Raw genomic sequence first — 22776 nt, forward strand, 5'->3', positions numbered from 1 at the left:
CCATTGCTTTAGGGGGTATGAGCCATTCATCGTCTTACGTAACGGGCAGATTTAATTTTGAGGCAATTTTAGTTTCGAAGACTCGCAAGCGGCAATGGCGGGCGAACGCTGCTAACCACGCCGCCGAGCAAACTCGAGACATCGAAAGCAAGCGACAACGGCGGACTGCGGGCATACCGTCAGTGACGTCGTTCTCTCCGTCGCAGCCGAACGTGTGTGTAACCTCGTAATTGCGAAATACTTTAATGAACCGTCGGTTTCTTTTTTTTCTTTTTTTTTGTTTATCTTTTGCACGGAACGTTTCAAGAAGAACAATTACAAATCAGGCCGACAAGGAGTCGTAATCAAGTGCATAGATAAGCAAGCACATCGTATCTTAGCAAAGGAGAAAGAGCAGTCATTGCTGAAATCAACTACTTGTGTCAACTAGCCGGCTCTGAAGCCGTGTTAACCCCACGCTCATTAGCATTATTCACGCACGTGCATCCGCGTACGGGCCACCTATGCGCGCATGCGCAGTTTCCCACGCGCATTTGCACCGGTGCCCTTGAGGTGGCACATCGTGGTGGATCACTCATCGGAACGTGTTAGTTTAAACAATCTGCGCGAATCGCGGCCGCGGATTATGCAAGTTGCACACAGTACGTGCAAATTCGCTAATTTATCAGCTAAAGTGTACGACGCAACTTCGATCGTCGTGCTAACTTAGGAGCACGGGTCGCAACCACGGCAATAACGCTGACTCATTCAGTGCCCATAGCGCTCTGCTGCTTAGCGCGAGGTCAGTCGGAGGTTCGAATCCCTGCAGTGGGAAGCCCAAGCGCGCGACAAAAAACCCCGGCCGCGGCGGCCGCATTTCGATAGTGCAAAAACGGCCGCGTACCGTGCTTTGGGTGCACGTTAAAGAACACCGGGTGGTCGAAATTAATCCGTAGTCCCCTAATACGGCGTGCTTCATAATCATATCGTGGCTTTGGCTTGTAAAACCCCAGAATTTCGTATTATTATTTTTTTTAATTCGATGGCTAACCGGCAAGTTCTGAAAGTCCTATATATAGGAGAGCTGAAATACTGCTGCTCTTTATCCTCGAAGCGGCGGCTATGTGAGGTAACCTCCCGCTCTGTCGCCTGACGGCTATGGCCGTCCTATGCTTATACGATGGTATAACTCACGATGTTGCGGGTTCGTTTCCTAGCCGCGGTGACCGCATTCCTGTGGAAGCGTGCAAAAGTTTCTCGCAACTCCAAGCGACCAAAATGAGTCCACAGCCCTCCGCTATGGCCTCCTTCAAAATACAGATGAAACTCCATCTGGCCTTCCTGAGGAGCCCATGAACTAGCTCCCCACTCTGAAAAATAAAATTCTCTCTCTCTCTCTCTCTCTCTCCCACGAGAAGTAACCTTTTTAACATGCTTACGCTGCCGTAAAAGTAGATGCGTCGAACTTGAAACGTGTACGCCTAACGCAGGCCGGGCATCGTTCTGTTAAAGGTAACGTTATTCGCTCAGTGGACGTTCATACGTGTAACAGGGTGCAACACTCGTCGGTTTACATAGATAGCGGTATCACGGTTTTCGGGTTCCCGGTACAAGCGAACCCTTGTCTATCTCTCCGACGTTGCCTTCGGTTTTTTCATCGCTGTTGCTGTGTCTCGCTCATCATAGATAAGGCCGGCCGCGAAACGATAGTGACATTCGATGAAGGCTTGAACCACCGTCCACGACGGTCACCCGTTGACTTGGAACATTTCCGCGTCGACTGTTTCTTATCCGGCTGATATACGAGTGGGCACTGTCGCGCAACACATTCGCCGCCATCTCCGCTGATAAGAAGCTATAGATAAGAACCGGGCGCCGAAGACGAGCCCGCAAAGCGGGTTGCATGCCGAACTTGATTTTTTGCCGACCCGAAGTTTTTATATGCGTTGGTCTAATCCGCGTGGTGTGAGCCTAAGGTTTTGCTACACAAACTATACATACCTATAGAGTGTAATCTGGCGCCGCTGTTTAGAGGAAGCTATAATTAGCTCGGCACCTCCTGTCTAAATGCATGGGAATGGAGAGATCGTGTTTCTTGACAACCACTGCAGTATAGTTTATCAGCTTTGCTGTGTTTAAAAAGAAAAATTAGAAATTAGTAACTGCGCGATGGTAATTTACAATTCATGCTTTCAATGTACTTTTGATAAGTTCGTGAATTTGCGAAATTATCAAAAAAATGTCACAGTTTCGCCCAAGGGCGAAGCAATGAATGCGATAGCAACACAGCAATGTCATACGAAGTAAGGTGAGCGGCTTTGGTAGCAATGTGAATTGTAGTAAACATGAGCTGATTAAGTAAGCAGGTGTGCTGCAGCGTAAGTAGACCGACATGAAGAGAGAGAGACTCGATGACCACGAGAAGGCGCGTGTGAAACCGTGGTGTTGATGAGAAGCGCTTCCCGTGGGCAGCGCGTGCGAAGGGACACACCTGTAGTGCTGCACTGCCGATCCGGGCAGCATTGCATGTGTAGCGTGCGTTGGAAAATGTGGCCCGACTATTACTAACTGAATGAACAAGCGTGGTGTGAGCGCGCACAAACAAACAGGAATATATCACACTGAACGACTACAGACAACGACTGTCACAACGCTGGCAGCGAGCGTATATACGCCGCAGCGGGCGAAGGTACGTGCGGTCTATCGCTTCAACGGAAACTGAGCGGCGAATGCACGGCGCAGAAAGGTCAGAGCCGTGTGGAGATAAGAGACGGTGCGGACGAGCGACGAGCGCGGTTGTTGGCAGCGTAGAAGTGCCCCCCCCCCCCCCCCCCGCGCTCCCTCCGGCGCTGGCTTCCCGCTTCCTTGCTTGCGCGTGGGTGATTGAGTGCGTTCGCTCTCCGTGATAGCGCGCGTCCCCGCACGCTTCCGCTCGGCGCTACGGCGCGCGGCGAAGATTTTATCTATAGGGAACCTCACGGCGACGGCGACGGCGACGGCAGAAATGCGGTAGAAGTGTCCATATAATTTCTATCGCAATAAAACTAAAGTATCAAGTTTGCTGCTATATAGCTCAGCAATCAAAAACGATATCACGGTTCTATAAAGTGCGCTTGGTAATGCACCTGAAGTGTACAAAAGTGATGTATTGTACATCACTCCGAAATATACAACCAATTTGTGAGTAGGACGTTTGCGAGACCCTCGTAAACATTGTAACAAATTCATATAAGCTGTGAACTCTTATATAAAATGTGTCCGCTTGAGATGCGCAAGAGATGTAGTTTACAGACCTGCGATATGTGTTTTTGGTGCAGAATTACGCATCTGTAAATTTGATGCTTTCACTTTTTTTAACTGATTTCCGGTAATCTTTGTACAAAATTAGAGATCCTAAATCTAGATTCTGCTTCTGCAGGAATTACTATAATTTCACTTTCTCTCTCAAATGCAACATATTTAATTTAAGTCGGTGTGACAGTTGTCTCATAACAGGATTGCTGTGTTTTACATATATTTGAATAGCGAAATCGTAGTTGGCACTGAGCTAAAGCTTCCTCTTAAAGCGAGTTTCTTCAAGGGCGTTTGTGACGTCCTGGGAACTCCGGCATATGGAAGGCTCGGATTGTGCTGGACGTGACTTCGCTTAAGACACGATAGCAGATGCACAAATCAAGGTTTCTTGGAATCAAGTATTCATAAGAAGTCTTGCTTTTTTTCGTAATACATCATGCATTAGTATGATCTGCTCACACATAGTAATGCCACGTTATGATGACGGTGACCAACAAGACAGAGCCAGAACTATGAGTCACGAATCTAACTCATTATAGAGATAATAGTCAGGCGTCTAGTTTTCCGATTATAAATGCAGCGTCACCGATTCGTATTTCCTTGTCTGGTCCCTGCGCGATGCTGGGTGGGCGTAAAGGTTTGATTTGTTTCCTCTTTCTTTTCGCTGAACCCTACTGAAGGTTTAATTTGCATTAGGCTTAAGCGACGAGCGTATGCGATGACTGCGTTGGTCTATTTCCTGCTGAAGAACCACTCTTCGTACGTGTGAAATTAAACCATCAGGAGAAAAGAAGAGCCAGAAAGTGTGATCTTGTGAAATAAGTGATGTGAGCCATTGTTTTATACAATGGTTCGTTTTTAACCACCCATCAGATGTCTTCCTCGCACGTCCTGGCCTTTTTTGTGCTTGAGGACTATTGAGGGTAATGACCTCTTCCGGTTTGTTTAATTTTGAATAAATATGCTGAACCGTATAGCTAGTGAACCTCAGGAACGTAGGTCTCGTATCCCCGTTTACAACCCCTTCGCAATGCAGCCTTCGCGTCGGGGAAACGAATCCGCGACTTTGGGCTCCATATCAGCAGGACTTCCTAGCCGACGTGACATTCACTGTTGCTGTCTGACTTCCTATGTGGTCAACGGAGGCGCTTGTTCGTCGCCTGAATCCGAGTCGATAGGCCGCGACAGCCTTGGAGACCAGACCGGCTGCTGAGACCACGCCCATATCGATCCGTCGCGTCGCCGCGTGCATTCTGCTTATAGCGCGCCCTTTCAAACGCCCGCTTTTCCGTGCGTCACTAGTGGACGAGGCGTTCGATCTGTACAGTTCTTCGAGCTCCAGGTATAAATCCGAGACGGCAAGTTCGGCTGGTAAAAAAAAGGGGGCTGTTCAAAAATGCTGTTTATTTTGTTTAGCTCATTTCTGGCTGTGGTGCTCGGAAAAAGTGGCGGTTTATAGTTAGTTTTGTTGCCCATAGGTGATGTGACATTCGATACATGTACCCCTCCGTGCATTTCGCCAATCACTGTGTCCCGTTTCTGAAACGTCGAGCCTGTGGCGAGTTTCGCAGCCTGTATTGTTGAAGAGCTTTGAATTACATGTTGTGGGTATACACCCATGACCCCGATGCCTGCGCATGGTTCTGAAGCCTTGCATCAGGGTTTGCATTGGGGCAAGGTACGGATAATGCTTTTGATGATGGAATGCCGAGGGGACGTGAAAATGGAAATGCCTTGTTACAAATTTTATCATAGCGCTCAAAAGTAGAACAGCATGCTACGTTCCCTAATACACTTGTTTTGTCTTGGCTGCATAAACAACAGGGAAGCGCTTAGCATATTGTTTCGCCGCGCTTCTTTCCAATTTCTTTGTAGGTCGTTAATAAACTACGCGAGTAGACGAAATTGGGTGTATTCAATTGAAGACAAACATGCTAAACAAGGTGGAACAATAGCGAGTGTATGAAGGTGGATGTCGCAGGCACTGCCGTCTTCAAAATTCCTTGCTATTATCCTTTTTGTGTGCGCCGCTTTTCGGAAGGTCAGACTCGTTATGCCTACCACACAGGCCTTTTTAAGGGTGGTTCACTCAAATGTCGATATTTTTTTTTGAACATACCCCTTCGAAGATTCAAACAGAACAATTTAGAAACGGAACAACAACTTTATACGTTGCACAGCGAACAAACGGCTGCACATCCGTTGAAGGCCGTGGCGCCATATCATTCATTTGTCACCCACTTATTATGGCGCTTTTCTGGTGTTATTCTTAGCACAAATACAGTGCGCGGTGGGCCTGACTTCTGAAGAAGGGGAGTAGGGGGAGGGGGTATTCTGTAAGTGTCTACCTAGTGGACATGTCCATTTTGTCTGCTGCTGAAGTGCTGATTGGCTGGGGGCGCCTGTCTCCTTCCGAGGCGTATACCCCATCCCAGCCAATCAGAACTTCAGCAGCAGACGAAATAGACACTCATAGAATACCCTCCCCCCCCCCCCTTCCCCTCGGTGACGTTCATTGGTGCTGCTGTTGAAGTTGCTTTGTTACACAACTAAAGAAAAACACTGCGGCGCGCGTTGTTGGCAAATTCGGCCACTTAGAAAGGGACCCGGCGACAAGTATATTGTCACTCTCGAAGGGGCTTTGAAACTTTTCACGAAGAGTGTACCATCACCTGCCAAATTTCTAGCCCTTGCTTGAAGCAGGAGGCACACGGTATACGATTTCGCGTGAGATTCGTTGTACGACGCATGCCGGTACACGACTTGCTTCATGGAACGATTTTGTACACATGATCCGAGCGCGCGAGAGAACGGCGCGAAGTGCGCCGCCCGAATCCGGCGTCCCCGAATGCACGCTCGGAAGACGTCGTCACAAAAGGCAAAACTAACATCCCTTCACGATGCTCCTTCGTTTTACGCCAATAGTATCAAGTATGTCTACGCGAGCGACAATTTTTTCCGATGTAGTATTCGGACATATCTGGCTGGTGCGTCCATATGACCTCACGTTCCCACCTCACGTCCAAGCCACCACCGGTGGCGGCTTTCTATAGACCGTTTCACTGATTACAAACATAGGCCCTGCACTGCTTCCGGTTTTGGCCACTGACGTAGCTGCTGAGTGTAACTGGCAAAGAAGCAACCATGCGTTTTAAAGCGTAAACCTGATAAGGCACGTGACCGGAAGTTTCTTGGGGGCGGCACGCTCGCTGCTGTTATCGTGAGCATGAAACCGTCTATAGACAGTTTCCAAGCTGACCCATCAACACAAAGTTCAGACGTTGGGAGATTCCAATAGCACATGGCCCTGAACGGGATGCTGCGAACCAGAAATTGGTTATGAAAGCACAAGATTTTGCTGCGCCGTCGTCTGTGAGCGCAACACATCATCGAAACTGACACGTCCAGCTTATGTACAAGTGAACAGCCAACAGCTGTATAGGCATCGCAACTCGTGAAAAGGAGGATGGCAGCGCGATGCAAGACAAGAGTTCTTCGATTTGTGCGTGAACAAACGCAGCAATGTAAGATTCGATCGTGGCAGCAACAGTTAGTGTGGAAAGCGAGAGAAAGGTGTGTCGTTTTTGGTGTACAATCTGGCGGGCTGTTGCTATCTCCCGAGCGCTTGAGATCTATATAGTGCGACAATAAGCAGAATGAGGTAGTGAGCAGGGTTGCCGTTTCCGTAATTAGGTGAGTCCGTTACGTTCCGAAGTGTTGACATGCACTGGCAATGATGTCGCACACTTCCGGGTAACGAGCGTGGCAGCGAGGAAGCCAGACGGACAGATGACGGTCCAATGTGGCAGTGTCGGATGGGGCTTCGTACCAAGCACGTCCAAATCGTCCAACTCGCCCACTGCTGTCAAGGCAGCATAGTATACGGCAACGGTGCATCTGTATAAGAGGCGGAAGTTGGTGGAGCTCGATGTAGCCGGGGGCAAGTCCTTCGCGTCGGCTTATCGGTGCTGAGATGGCTGACGCGCGCCGTGTTGCTGCGGGAAAACGGAATCACAGCGCATCTTAAGCATCGTGGAGAATAACTCACAGAGCTCACAGAAGACTGAGGACTAGCAAAGGTTCGAGAGAGTGCTTACTGAGTCGTGTCATCTACCCCGCTGCAAGGTCATCCATCCTTGCTCGAGGGTTGCGTCGAGAGAGGGTTATGGGTCGACGTGGTGCGCTAACAAGTTAGGTGGAAGTAGTTGATGCCGGGTGTTCGTGGAGGATAAATGGCTGTGGTGTTGGGGTAGTCAAAGGTATGTGATTAAGGTGTGGCGTAGAAAAGTATAAGTTGCTTGGCGCACTATTTGATTCGGGATTGCCGTGAGTGGGTCGCTATTATTGACAGACACTGGAGGTCGTGGTTTCCGAGGCACGAATTCCTGTTGCAATGCCCCATATGTTCCATCGTTCACACTGCAGGCCGTTTGCCAGCCACAGTTTTGCGTTTAGGTCTGTCTGTTGATTGCGTGTTGTCGAGGAAGAGTCGCGATCTCAAATTCTAGCACATTGAGCGCGAATTATCTGCTCTGCTTGAAGGCTGGCTCATCTATCCGCTTAAATTGATGCCGTCGATCTTTTGAAGAAATTTAGATGAAACGAAATCATGCTGCTGTCAGCTATGTTATGCATCCTTTCTAAAGAGATCAAATGAATAAAAAAGAATAAGTGGTGATTTAGCGGTAAATGCGAGAGAAATGCGTAAGCATTACGTCGCATCTATTTGACGTCCCGAATCCACGATTTAAAACGCGTTCGAGTAGCACATTGCAAAGCGTTGTTCAGGCGCTCACTCGACAAACGTCCTGTCTCTTCGAGGACCGCAGTGTAACTGACGGTCGTCTGTATCAGACCATGCACCGTCAGTTGCACTGTATGCCTCTGCCTCGTCATCTGCTTTCGACACTGCTAATGCTAACGCATTCATCAAGCACGGAAGAGCGCTAAGCCATGGAGCGCATCTTTTAAATAAAAATTTTATTATCGCCACCACACACAGTCCACCTTCGTAACACGTCAACATTTCGTGTTAGGTTAATATTACCAGGATTTTCTTACACGTTCACCGGCTTCGCATCTGGCGATCTCCTGGCGCTCTTTGCGTACACTCGGTCATCTGCGGCTTGACCGCGTACGTATACAAGCGGCGCTCTGGCGCGTTCACCGCTGTTGCTTTGTGCCTTCGAACGCACTCGGCGACGCCTCGGCGATCGAGGTCGCGGAACCGGTCGGCGACTAAAGTTATGCGCACTTGGCGCCTCGGCTGCCGTGCGTGACCTTGACCTTGTCAATCATCTCGCCGCGTTCTTTCAGCTCGCATTCTTAACTCCGATTTTGTCGATCGCTGCTTTGACTTGCACATACGTGCGCGAGGGTAAATGGGAGAGGGAAGGAGCACGAACGTCCACCGACCGCTTTGCCACGAAGGCTGTTGAACCACTATTCAAGTGTCCGCTGTCCTGGAGCGACCCCGGCCGGTTGTCCAAACGCGAAATAACGCCGCCATGTTCCGTTTTTGACGTGGAAGTAGTATTGGCTACTGCTGGCAAAAACAATTGCGTGCGTGAGTGCGTGCGGGCGTTCAATCCACACGTCGGGGGACGTGCGGGGGACATTTTCTGGCGATACGTGAATCTACAGGGAACAGGACAGGTGAAAAAAAAAAAAAGAAATAAAACGCGAATGATGGCTTGTTATGTTTTCCCATCTTGGCTTAGAATGCGGCCCTGGCTTTCGCGCGCTGTTTTTTATTCTGAACGCGAGCGCTTCCGCATTTCTGGTCTACCGGATATGCATAGACGACCACCATGGACCATGGTATCGGTCTTTGATGTTCGGTGTCTGCACAGTTCAAGCTGCGTCCGCTGTATCTGCTTTCGTTTCGTTCTCGCTTATGTCTAGCGTGCGCGTAGCGGATTTCCGCCTCCCCATGGGCCTTGATACTGCGAAGATCGTTGCGAACCTACAAAGCACGACGTCGCAGGTCCGGTGTCCGTCCCCATGGCATTATTCCTTCGTCGACAGCTAGGTCAAATGAACAACAAAAAAAACAGAGAGAGATTTATAGCGCCCTTGCGCGTTCATATTGGTTCGTGTTACGGAACCTTGGAAGAAGCCATGTTAGAAATTAAAGTTTGGCGTTTGCTTGTGGACTGCGAAAGCTCCGTGCATTATTTCTTTCGTTATTTTATCAAGCGTGAGGTCACTGCTTTCTACTTAACGTGCGCCTCGCGCTCCCGTTGCTTCAAAGACGACTTGCGAAAGGCCTTCAGTGAAATGCTGCTCTGGAAACCTCCGTCCTTCCACACTGGCCTCCGAAAAAATGGTGCAGAAGCTCTTCGTCGCTTCATTTTTCGTGACAGCGCTAGAAAGCGGAAATAAGGCTGTACAGGATGGTGTTAAAGTTGCGAAGCGTTTGGAGTTTATTGCAACCTGCTGTCATTGCTTTCTTTTTTTTTTTTTTTTTTGTAAGAGTCGCAGCTGTAGACCTCCCCGGCGCGTTCTTGAAGAGGAAACCGGAATTCCTGTCAACTTAAATTCGTACGATAGCAAAGTGTAGAGAATTCTATAGTGGTCGATCGAGCAACTAAGCTTGAAAAAAAAAATCAAATGAAATGAATTGTCTTCTGCTTCAAAACTGCGTTTAAACAAGCACAGCGAAAACGCTTGTAAATATTCTTCGCAAGTTTTGCGGAAATTCAACATGGCGACGAGCTTTTACGCAAGAAATTGTAGTTCACGTAAATACAAGCGTAATTATATCGGCGGGCTACAAATTTTAGGGTACCGTCTTGGTCTCCTCTCAAACCAAGTTCTACAGCATGTGGCGGGTTTTCACGTGCCTCATATTATTAGGGCTCTGTGCACTACAAATACAAAGCTCGTCACACTGAGTTGGTGTCATAAGATGATTGAGCAAGGAAAGTATACAGAGAGATGTTATTACTTTTTATTAGTCCGTATAACGCCACATGTCTGCAGCTTAACACACTTTCTCGGGAATGCCATGCGATTAAGTTCACTGCAATCTACAGCGTGTGCATTCAGTTTCCCTCCCTCAATCTCATCTTTCATTTGATCGATTTTGCTTTAGTGCACACTCTGCATTGTCCTATCGCCGCTGTAGCCATCTCGGTAGGATGGACAGGAAGGAGTGGGGCTTGTCCGGAAGTGGCGTTATTCGAACATTTGGTCGCAGCGCCGCCAGCGCCGTGCCTGCACGGTTGCTGGATCTGCCGGCTCTGCCGGGTGCGCTCGCATTTCCGCGATTCATTCCACGCTCATCGCTTTGCGTGGTCACGTAACAAGCACACCGCTATGTACCGTATAGACGTCTTCCCATCGCGTAACCAGTTCCAGATACTTTCAAGTGGCAGTGATTTTTTTTTTTTTTTTTTGCAGCGAAGCTGTTAAGGGCTAGTTCCCTCAGGATCGTGTCCACGTGTAGAAAAAAAAAACGATCACAACATTTCGTGAGACCACCGAAGCGTTCACTGTCGGTGCGCGTTAGTGTCATAATGCAGTACTTCTCTTTTATTGCGATAGCAATTATATGGACACTCAAAAGCAGATTTCTGCCGTCACCGTCGCCGTCGCCGTGAGGTTCCGTATGACGTCAATGGAGATGAAATCGTGACCGCCGAACGCTGTATGTGCGAGTGAAAGGGCACGAGGGACGCGCTCTTTCACGGGGAGTGAACGCACGGCGGAGAACAAACGCGCGTTCCGCGCCGTGCTTGCTTAAGGGCTGCAGAAGTAGGCGTCTCTTTCCTCCTTTACAATCACCATATATGTGGAGCAAACGCGCCTTCTTCCGATGCGCGAGAGGCCGTGGGGGAGGGAAGGAAGGGGGAGGGAAGGGAGGCGACGTTTAGCTGCGGCACCAAGTGCCTATTTATATCAGAGGCTCCGGCAACAGTCACCAACGCCGTACGCATTTGAGCGAACGCGGGCAAAACGCCGACGGCGTCGACAACAGTTCTGCGCGTTGCCGGTGCTGCTGCATGTCCAAGTTTATACAGCTGATAAAGCTAATATCATTACTCCGTATAGCTCTCTACAAATTTGCTATCGCAATTGATTCTGCACCTTTCAGGTGAAACTGCGACAACTTTTCTCTGCTCGTAGGCGGCGGCACTGCCCCGAGCAAGAGCGCGGGTACACGGAGGAGTGTTAGATATATAAGGCGCGTACCGTAGAAAAAAAAACTATCAGCAACATTTCGGCTCCATGTGCGTGGTGGTTTGGCTCCATGTGCGTGGCGGTTTCCCGCCAGTTGTGTCTTAGCACAGGTGGCAAAACGGATGACAAACATGACTGGTAGGTCATGACATCAATAACATCACATGCTCGTCAGTTACGTCACTATTAACGATAATAAAATCACGTGTTGTGCATACCCGCATTGGATATGCGGGTAGGAAGGAAGAAAAGAAGGAAGGAAGGAAGGACGGAAAGAAACAAAGAAAGAAAGAGAAAGAAAGAAAGAAGAAGAAAGAAAGAAAGAAAGAAAGAAAGAAAGAAAGAAAGAAGAAAGAAAGAAAGAAAGAAAGAAAGAAAGAAAGAAAGAAGAAAGAAAGAAAGAAAGAAAGAAAGAAAGAAAGAAAGAAAGAAGAAAGAAAGAAAGAAAGAAAGAAAGAAATCACGTCTGGCTCATACCCGGTATGAGCCGCCGAGAGCAGCAGCGGGAGAGACCTCACATGATCCTGACTTTGTCATGCAGTGTGCCGTAAAGTTACACGATATGGCTCCCGCAGCTATGAACGCTGTGGCTCATACGCTAGTCTATGACGATGGGGTGGACTCGGCGCATCAAACGCACTACTTGGCCATCGCACCGGGCGAAAACAAGACGCCGGTGTCCTTGCTCTATTGACGAACATGCCGAAGACGCTCAATATAGCCAGTAATGATAATGTATAAATTCACTATAGCAATATTCACTACAGCAGACCCACCATACTCACAGCTTCGCTGGCTTCCATCTTCACAGTAGGGGAAGGGCTCTAAATTTGTTTTTTGTTTTTGTTTTCTCGTTTCTTTTTTTCTTCTCTCCTTTGTCGCATGCTTTGTAAAAATACATTGCACTATGTGTGCACACACACACGCACACAACAATGAATACGTTGAATATAAGGAAATGTTTGGGATTGTTGAGTATCTATTAATCCGGAAACCTCCTTTATGGTATCTCTTATAACGTATGTAGTCAACGTAGTATAACGTATGTAGTATGTAACGTATGTAGCTTTGAGACGTTCTGTTCGGTTTGTATATATAGCATTGTGAAACTCATCGATTGCTGATTACACATTCTCTCTGTCGGCTACTCCTGTCCAGAATGCCGCCGCTGCATGGCTTCTCAGCCTCGTCGTCCGTCGGTGGCCGCCACCCTGTCGTGCCGCACCTCGCGCAGCCGTTGGCCGTGGCAGCTGCAACCAGCGCAGCAACCGTCAGCGGCCGCCGCGGTGACACGGTGGCGAGGTGGCTGCCGGCCGACCGTCCTCTGCCGCTGGGCGCACACCACGAGCTCGCTTCGGGACGACGACGACGCGGCCGGGGCCGTTGGAACGGCGACGCTGCAGGACCAGTGGCCCTACCGCGAGCGCAACATCACCGTCACCACCTGCGCCGACCTGTACAAGGTGCGCGGCTATATCAGGCTCGGATAAGCGAGCGGCAGTGTGTATTGCAAGTTGCACAGTACGAGATACGCCGACTGGTTCTATATGGGTCTGTTCTCTCTGATCGGTGTCGTTTTGCGGTGTCACCCCTTGCGATTACTTACCGCCTAAACCCAGAAGTCAACTGTGCTGAGGTTGAGTGGAACTTGAATGGCCACAGCCTTTAAGTTCCGTAGCTTGGCTAAATTCAGCGAACGCTATCATCCTCGCTGTCTACCCGCCGTGGTGGAGTAGTGACTGCGGCGTTGCGCTGCTATAATCACGAGGGTGCGTCATCAAATCTCGGCCGCGGCGGCCGTATTTGGATGGAGGCGAAATGTATACAAAGACGCCGGTGTAGCGTGCATTGGGTGCTTGGTAAAGAATGTCAGGTAGTCTAAATTATTCCGGAATCTCCCACTATAGACATGCCTCATAATTATATAGTCGTTTTGGCGCGTAATACCGCAGAATTCAATTATTATTTATTTCAGTGTCTGCCTAAAGCTGAATGGCCTTGGTGGCAGGGCACTAGTGCATACAAGAGTGCAAGCATGATAAAGTAGAGGTACTTAACGTCATTACCAGCAGTAATGCGTACTAAAGTAAATGTACAGAGCGTAATTTTGTGTAAAGAAATGACCAAATTGGGAGCAACTGCTCAACGCATTTGAGCCAGGCATTGTGTGCGCCAACTTTACACACACTCAACTGAAAATATCCAGGAGCTCATGATGGTGTCCTGCAAGTGGGGCGTCGGGATATCCAGCCATAAGATAGCATCAAGGTAAACGAATCATTAAATTAACAAATAATGGGCCATTAATGAATTGCGCGCAGAAAACACGGAACGCGAGACGCCATCAAAGAAGCAAACTATTTCCAAATATTTTTTGTTTAATTCGCGGCGACGGAACTCAGAGGAGGCAAGAAGCAGGTACAACGAAGGGCTGAACTCACTTGATGTATAGACATTTATTTTGTCTCCACATGTTGACTATATCCAGGGTATCGCTGACGTTGTTGTTTTGAATACGCGGAATATTGTCGTGGATGCTACTTAATAAAACTTCATTTGTATGCATACCGTCAGTGCACGGCTTGTTTTTTGTTTACTATTTGCCGATAGGGGATCCGTACCAACTTGTCCGCTTCGCTAGGATCCACCAGGTAAATGAAGCTAGGCGAAGCTGAAGCTACGAAAAGAAACGCTGGATAGGAAAGATGAAAAAAAAAAACACAAACTAAAGGTGGCTCGCAGTTTTCCTGAGCAGACGAGTGACGCACGCCGCTACGAGATGTTGAAACTAATACTGCGTGAATTATACTCCTTGCGTGTAATTATGCCCGAGCTATCGTTCTTGTTGCTTTGCACATTCAAGCCAAGCGTTGGACGAAAGCGGATCTTCGCACAAGTAAATAAATATATATATACACCCGTTACTGGGAACATAATTAACTAAGGACTTATGCGGTAAAAATCAGTCTACTGCAGAAAAAAAAAGCACCTAAAAACCATGTTGTGAAGAAAGCGTCCTCAGTGAAAGTCGCGACATAAGCTTGCGTTTCATTAGCAGGGTTTTTACGTTAACCTGGAATTTCCAACAAACTTGCCTGTTTTGAGAAACTAAAGCAAAAAAGAGGCAATTTTTACCCCAGTTGCTTTCACTCAAAGAAACTGGTACCTCAGTAGTTATGGCTAAGGTAACCGTATGTCAAAGGGTAGCGAAGTTTTCAGCTGAATCCTACGCAAACCGCAAATAATTGTGTCTTTCTTGCTGGTTTTTGTGAGTGTGGAGCCTTGCCGCGGGTGGTTGTAATATCACGAAACAGCGGATTCAATCAAATGTGAAAGTGCATTCCAACAGACTTACAGCTTACTGGCTGTAGTTGCTGAAAAGTATGCGCTGGCATGTAGTAACTTACACCCAAACCGACAGTGTTATAGTCTGTCGGTAAACTTTAATAAATAATCAGGGAGAAACCTGGGGAAAGAAGGAAAGAAAGAAAGATAGAAAGAAAGAAAGAAAGAAAGAAAGAAAGAAAGAAAGAAAGAAAGAAAGAAAGAAAGAAAGAAAGAAAGAAAGAAAGAAAGAAAGAAAGAAAGAAAGAAAGAAAGACTTGTGTCGTACTAACCACGTTGGGTGAAACCGCGACTTTTGTCGCATGTGTACATGAAGAGGTTGCATGCGAAAGCGCAGTTGGAACAAAAGCTATAGCGGTAAGAACATGTGCTGTCCTCTGTACTGCTTCCGCTACACCCACTGCCACCTCGACCTCGATGTGCTTTCATCGCCGTCGTAAAGCTGTGTACACAGAGCCTGCCACGAACGCCATTGTCACGACGTTCTGTGACAATGGCGGCGCTCTGCTATATGGCCTCCGACCGGTTGCCGCCAACGTCCCGATGGCCTTTTTGTTTGAATATTTCTTCTCTTGCGCGTGGTTTCGTCCCATGACATCAACCGCAACCGCCCGTATACTGGTAATGGCTGCTCACTCGCTTACAGGTACACGGGAGCAAATAGTTCACTGCTCAGGCTCCGCGTACCCAGACGTTTCTTCGTTTATACCTCGGTTTCGTAGGCGTGTATAGTCGTATACAAGCGTTGTCGGACTCCGCACTGGCTAACGCTATGGACCATTCTCAGGGCGCGGTGAATTTTTCCAAACATCTGTAGACGCAGTCTCTCTCACGAGGCTAAGTTTCTTCGAGATTCTCTTTTTTTATTATTATTTTCGTTTTATATTCTCGTACGTTTGACCACCGTATCCGGCTTACCCGTTTATGTGCTCTTGGTCATACTTTGCGCGGATAAGTCGCGGTCTTATTTTTCGTCCATACCTCGATATCGTTTGCTTTTCGTTGTAGTAGATGTAGATGGTATATACTGACACGTACTTTTTATCTCGTTCATACCACCCACCTGATTCTTTGTCCAGTCCTCCTATAGTACTGAGAGTAACTCTATGCCCTAGTGTATGTATCCACAATTGCCCCCTTGTAACACATTCAGATTCATCTACATTGCGGGCTTTTATCGGTTTAGCTTCGTGGAAGAGTATCGCACATTTTGCTTCCCTCAGATATTTTCTTTTTTTAATTTTTTGTTCCCTACTATACCGCCCGGTTGTTGAACTATTCCCCGTAGTGGGTTGTGTCATTTCACTTTAGAAATAACCAACCCATCCTTGGCCTATATCCCTCTTTGCGGGTATACGTGCCATAATTGAGCATCACCATCGTCCGCTGCTGCAGCACACCTATTTCTCCTTCTATAAACTATAAAATTAGAGACATCAAACAATTTACCTATTTATGGCATTTTCAATCATATTACCCCCCAGTTCGTGACCTATCCCCCACAGTAGGTTTGTGCCATTCAGGCTTCATGATCATCTACTTCCGCACGAGGCGGCCCTCGTAATATTATTATTCAAAATTTACCTCTAGCCTTTACTGTGTTTATTTTATTATTAAGTTCGCATTACTATTCCTATCTAGGCAAGGCTGATTAACTTAGTATAGACTACTTAGTTCTTTTATTATCGGTTCGTTTCTCATCTTCAATTATTCATTTATTTTCCTTTAATGTTTATTACTTGTTTATTTCTAAACTAATTTATTTTAAATTTCGATCATAATACCACCCGGTTCGTGGCCTATCCCCCACAGTGGGTTGTGCCATTGATTGAGGCATCATCATCATCGGATGCACCTTCTCCTCGCCGTTCTCCTTGCAGTCGTGGCGGGGCACTCGTCGCGGCTACTCCAGCGCGCCCACCAACGGCCTTCCCGTCCCGGTCTCCTTCGTGCACACGGGCATGGACCGCTCGGAGCGCGCCGGTCCGACGCCGGCGGCCCAGACCGAAGGCAGGCCCAGCCGTAGGCCCGTCGTCGTCATCCTGGCCGGCGCGCCTGGGAGCTACAGGGACTTCGTGCACCTGATCCCCTTCCTGGACCGGCAGGGCGTCGACGTCGTGTCGCCGGCCTGGCCAGGTGCGTGGTCTGCGCGTCGCTTCGCGATCCCGAAAAAATGCGGCACGTTTTGCGCGTTATAGTTCTGCGGTATGGCTGCAGCTCTGTGGGTTAGTTCTATGTCGGTACGAAAGTGAGTGGTCCGTAGGCCCGGACCTAGGCTTCCACATCAGATTGGGTCTTTCTGCGTGCGCTCCACTAGTGCTTTCGGTCGTGTCTCTGACGGGAGTGGTAGGGACATTTACTATAGACCATGGCCTGCGAGATCGGGTGGCGAGCGTGGTGCTTGATCTCGGAAGCCATATGTATGGATATTTACTGGCGACACGTCGATATAGCGGGTGGTACTCGATGACGTCATGTACAAGTTAACGCAATCCCCACAAGGGTCGTCCTATGTAAGAACCATTTTGAAACCGCCATTGACCGCGTTATACTAGAGGTGGCAGGTGATTTCACGTAGAAGACATTGGTATTAAGCAAGTTTGAGCGGGGCACAGAGAACGCTGCAGCCGATAGCAGCCGCGGACAGGAGACATGATAGTGAACTAATTGTTACGAAAATATGTAATCACGATATCTTCGCCTCATTTCTAGGGGCTTAGTGTTAAACAACTGCGGTACAAGTTCATGCTTCCAGTGGATATTTCTCCACTCGTGTATACTTAGATTTAGGTGCACGTTTAAGAACCCCAGGTGGTCCAAATTTCCGGAGTCCCCCACGTACTACGGCGTGGCTCATAATCAGATCGTGGTTTTGGCACGTAAAACACCATAATTTAATTAATTTTTTTTCACTGGAAAGAAGACGCGAAACGTCGCCCTGTAGACTCTTTTTTTTTATTTGTGTATTTTTATTTTGCAAACGAAGCAGATATACGTGAAAATCACAGCGGCAAAAACGCACTGAATCAAGAAAACAGTAAAACAGCAGTAGTGCTAACATCAGAACTATGTAACATCAACTTTGTTAGTAACATAGAATGTACCCGGCCCTTTATCAACTTTTTCTCTGAGAATTTCTGTTGCGAACGAACTTCAGGGTAGGAATTCAGAATACGCCGAATTACATGGTTTCGCTTTTGAAAGCAGTAATTTGTTCGGTATTTCGAAATGTGGAAATTGACAGCGCGAAGGCCGTATCCCGTGGCACTTCGGGGTAGATATTCTCACATTTTTTTTTTCTGCCGAATGTGGTGTCTGATATATATGGCTAAATTCTTTATTGTACACTTGTCTTAACGAAAGAGTGTGCTGTGGTAGCATTAAGAGGAAGATCCTCTATGGCTTGAACTGCTCTTATCTGCAAAGTGAAGATTTTTGTTTTGTTGGTCAAATTCGTTGTGGCCCAAACCAGTAATGCGTAATTGAAGTATGAGTGCATTAACGAGTAATATATTTGCAACTTGAATTTTACTCGTAGGAGCGTTCGATGTTTACTTAACACGCCTATAGACTGCTTTATTTAGTTGCATATATAATCTGTCGTTGAAAAGAAAAGTGTACAATCATTGCATTCTATCGGTGCTAACATATGGGGCAGAAACTTGTAGGTTGTACTCGAGTACAAGTTAAGGACCGCACAAAGAACGATGGAAGGAAAAATGTTAGGCCTAACGTTAAGAGACAGGAAGAGAGTGGTGTGGATCAGAGAACAAACGGGGATAGCTGCTATTATAGTTGACATTAGGAGAAAAAAATGGAGCTGGGCAGGCCATGTAATGCGTAGGATGGATAACCGGTGGACCATTAGAGTTACAGAATGGATGCCAAGAGAAGGGAAGCACTATCGAGGACGCCAGCAAACTAGGTGGGGTGATGAAGTCACGGAGAGGCCTAGAGTTACTGCATGTGCTACCAAAGGCTAACTTTTGGCAGCATATACAGTAACACTATAGAGACCTAGGGTGCCTCGATGCCCAGCGCCGCCGTTGGCATCGAGGCGCTGGCATCGAGGCACCCTATAGAGACCCGAATGGTGACGCCCTCTGGGAACCGGGCGAAACAACTGGTATTACGTACTGCCCGAGGTTAAAAACGAAAACAAAGTGATAAACGAACGCCGAAACACTTTTCTTCGTGTTTCTTTTATTCTGTGGCATCACTCACATGTATCGCGTGCATGTGTGTATGCAAGTACAGAGCATACACGTCCTTCAACTCCCTCGACCATTTTTCGCAGACCTGGCCTTCAGCCGCCAGTCTGGGTGCTGGTGGCACTCGAGCGCCGAGAAGACCGACCTCGCCCTAGATTTCCTCAGGGCCGTCGGCGTCACTGAGTGAGTTGACTGGCTCCTCTTCCCTCCCTAATATGTACCGTGTCATCGAAGCGCACAATTAGGCAACACGCTCGAGGCGAGCATTAATTCGGGGTTACACTAGTAGAACTCGCTCTCAGCATTTCTTCGGCAAAAGAAGTAAGGACAAATTGATTAGCGGCGACAAACTTTACTGAAACGTATTCGTGTCGACTTTAACAGTTCTAAGACGATTGCACGAGCAATTAGATATGACGCTCGTCAACGGAGCGCACGTCAGCGGGAGCTCCGAAGCTTCCTGTTAGAACAATGAGCGAGAGCGATTAAAGGAACCGAGAGAGAGAGAGAGAGAGAGAAACTTTTATTTTCCGAAACGGTAATCCGAGTCAGGACCCGGTTCACCCTAGGTGGGAGGATTCCTTATTCCAGGAACCCTCTGGCTTGGGCTGCCTCCAAGACTGCGTTGGTCGTCCAGATCGTGAGAGGAAGGCTTCGCCTCCCACGTTTCTGTGGTGGTATTGAAGTGCGCTGAGTAGGGAACCGAGGTTCTCAATTTCTTGTTACTTACAACGATATGAAGCAAACAGAGAATGGCGCCAGGCAAAACACAGGGGAAATTAACCGTTGTTTTTAAATAGAGCGTAGAAATAAGGAAAATGAAAGTGGACCAAAAGACAAGTTTCCGCAGATGAGAGCCTAGACCATATTTTCAGCATTACGCGTGCGCTGCTCTTTATCGCAACGCCCGTCAGATTTATTGGGTAATTGCGTATGGGTGGAAGATCGGCCCTGGAAGTGGAACATTCTTTCAACCGCAGGCGTCACGTAGTATACGTGAACTTAAAAGCAGGCGATTGGCCAGTGAGCCCTCGTACGGACGGCGACCGCGGTAGCCTAGCACTGCACACGTAATGCGGGAGATCTTGGGGTCGGCTCCTATCTGCGACGAAGGTGTCTCTTCGTCCTCTTTCATTCCACTTTTCGCTATTGTTTCCTCGTATCAATTAAAGATAACATTAACTTTCCTATATGCTTTTCCTGCTTCATTCGTTTGTAACCTGTTAAAGTGAGCGTCACTTAGAAGTAAACGATGCCTATCGTTTATCTTTGGGAGTAGACAGACGTAGAGTTAGATCATACATGGTAACTTTCATATAGGTTTGTAGACATTCGTAACGAGAGCTTCCTGGGCCTATAGTCATAATACCCGCCGAAATGTTATGAGCGCCTGCTTGAAAGCACTGAGAAGGAGGCGGCAGGCACGCTTTGCCGCTACATTCAGTATTAAGGTTCCTAGTGCCTTGTTTATAAACATTGAGTGTGTATACCCTTTTTTATTGAGGGGTATTGACAGAACCAGAGATTTCGCATTATCGTGGCTAGTGGCAGAACGCTGCTGTTGAGAACCACCGTGACCCTTTGTCTGCAGATATGGTGTCGCGAGTTTCTTGCCTACGATTTTGGTTGATAACTGCATCAAAGAAAACGTATAGAATAATTGTGTTGTCACATACCGCAAGATGCAGTTCAAGACACTGCCATGTGTTTGGCAGTGATCCAATGCGGCACATTTTAACTGTAAAGTGTTTCGTCTCGTTCGCTTTGCCGTGCCTCCCTGTCCTGCAGGGATATATAATTTGCTCCGCCAACTGGCATCTGTGGCTTATCGAAGGGTTGCCTTCGTTTCTTTTAACCTATTCCCTTGGTCACACAGTCCTAGACAACACTCAGGACAGAAACCAGCCATCCGTTATACTTTGGCCATCTACGTCCTTCGTCATTTACTTGATCGCGGCGCTGCCGCCGCTAGTAAGTCTGTCACTTAGTTCGAGTAAGATTCTCATTGCGCTGAGCAAGACGATCCGACCAGCCAGCAATGCCCTCATTAGCGTAGCACCTATTATTACGTAGCGCCTGATTACTTCTAAGGTATGCATTGTAGAACTTGGCTTGGCGACGTCTTTCAAGTAGTGGCGTTGTAGCATTTTGTAAATATCGGTGCACCAGCAAGGACAGTCGCACTTAGCGTCCAACGCAATATACGTGTTTCCTGCTGTAGAGGCCTGGTGGGTGCGTATACATAAGCCAATTGGCTCCTTGTACTTACTCGTTGTTGCCGTGCAACCAGCGTGTGCTGAGTCCCACCCACCTCGTGTGTCGACAGGTGCGACATGTTGGTCGCTCACAGCAGCGGCGCCTACCCCGCTATGCGCCTCATCTGCCGGGAGGACGGCCTCAAGGTCAAGAGCCTGGCACTGCTCGCACCGGCAGGCTACAGCCAGATCAAGTGAGCACGACTCGACCTAAATAAACTTAAGTTTGCAGTTGAACATTTCGCCGAGTGCCTCTCCCGACTATTGCGTGTTTCGCTGTCCTGCAGTGTGATGCGGCCGGACTGGTTCACCTCGCTGCTGGGCCGCCTGTACCAGCAGCCATTGACCCAGCGCATGGTGAACGCCGTGGCCCTCGCCTTCCTGGTGGCCACGCGCCATCCGCTGCGCCGGGACATCGACAACGTGCTGCTTGCCATGAAGGCCATGTTGTACGCCGACAAGGCGCAGGTATACACCAACGACAGAAACGCAACACTGCTGGTGTGTGCGTGTACCAGCTGTTCTCATGTCACGACAGCAGGCATGCACTTTTTGCCGTATCAGACTCGCACATTCAGCTGCGGCCCAGTGGCTAAGGCGTACGGTCCACCACCCTTTTGCCTAGATCGAGCGCTTGAGATGCGAAGAAAACCATATTGTTGCTTTACTGCTTGGTTTGAAAGACTACGCTTTTGAGCAACGCTAGTCACCTGGACGCATATGTCGCAGTTTTCAGCGCAAAATCTAGAACCTAGTGTAACTACTCTGCTATTACTCCGTATTTGCTTCCTAACGCGGTGATAATCTAACATGGAGAAATTTAGGCCAAAATACTAACACTAGTATTTTGTCGTAAATTTCTTCCATGTTGGATTATCTCACGACAGGTTTCTTGCTTAGCTTGTCTAAGAAACGGAGGAAATTATTGCAGTCATGTTCTTTTTTTTTCTTTGGTCATGTCGCCAAATACATCATCGGTTAAATGTAGGCGCACACATAATCCAAGAAACCCTGTGCGTGACAGCTAAATTTAAAGTGATACAATATCTATCCCTGAACTGCGTGGATCTGGTGTATGCCGTACAGAGTGCCACTTACTCACCTGTAGAGCACCGCGTTACGAAGCAAACAAGGAGTAACACGAGAGCAATACAGTGTCCTACTGTTACAGTAGGGGCACAGTTGTTGTGAAACCGGGCCGTGATGAAGCTTTCGGTGTTCCCTCTCCATTCCCCCGCATCCCTTCGCGGGCCACAGTTCAAGAAAGACGCCGAGGAGGTAGCGGCGCGCAAGCTTCCCGTCCTGGTGGCCATCAGCGACAACGACAAGCTGATCGACCTTCCCGTCAGCCTCGAGACGGTTGACATCCTTGGCGGGTCCCCTGAGAGCACATGGTACTACGACCACGACAGACAGCTCAAAAAGCGCGGTACGTCCTCTACAGTTATGCGCAGTATATCAAGTCCTATATATATATATATATATATATATATATATAGGACTTGATG

At 48.0% G+C, this 22776-nt stretch overlaps 1 protein-coding gene across 1 annotated transcript in view; it reads left to right on the top strand.

Moving 5' to 3' along the window:
- LOC119450062 (uncharacterized) overlaps positions 1-22776 on the top strand; it is a 51905-nt gene that overhangs the window by 25578 nt on the left and 3551 nt on the right. Inside the window, exons 2-7 of the mRNA XM_037713418.2 lie at positions 12616-12920; positions 16683-16938; positions 19100-19196; positions 21340-21462; positions 21556-21736; positions 22526-22697. Coding sequence (XP_037569346.1) covers positions 12616-12920; positions 16683-16938; positions 19100-19196; positions 21340-21462; positions 21556-21736; positions 22526-22697 — 1134 coding nt within the window. The remainder of the gene's footprint in view (positions 1-12615; positions 12921-16682; positions 16939-19099; positions 19197-21339; positions 21463-21555; positions 21737-22525; positions 22698-22776) is intronic.

Source organism: Dermacentor silvarum, chromosome 4, assembly GCF_013339745.2.
Source record: "Dermacentor silvarum isolate Dsil-2018 chromosome 4, BIME_Dsil_1.4, whole genome shotgun sequence".
In the NCBI taxonomy this organism is placed as follows: domain Eukaryota; kingdom Metazoa; phylum Arthropoda; class Arachnida; order Ixodida; family Ixodidae; genus Dermacentor; species Dermacentor silvarum.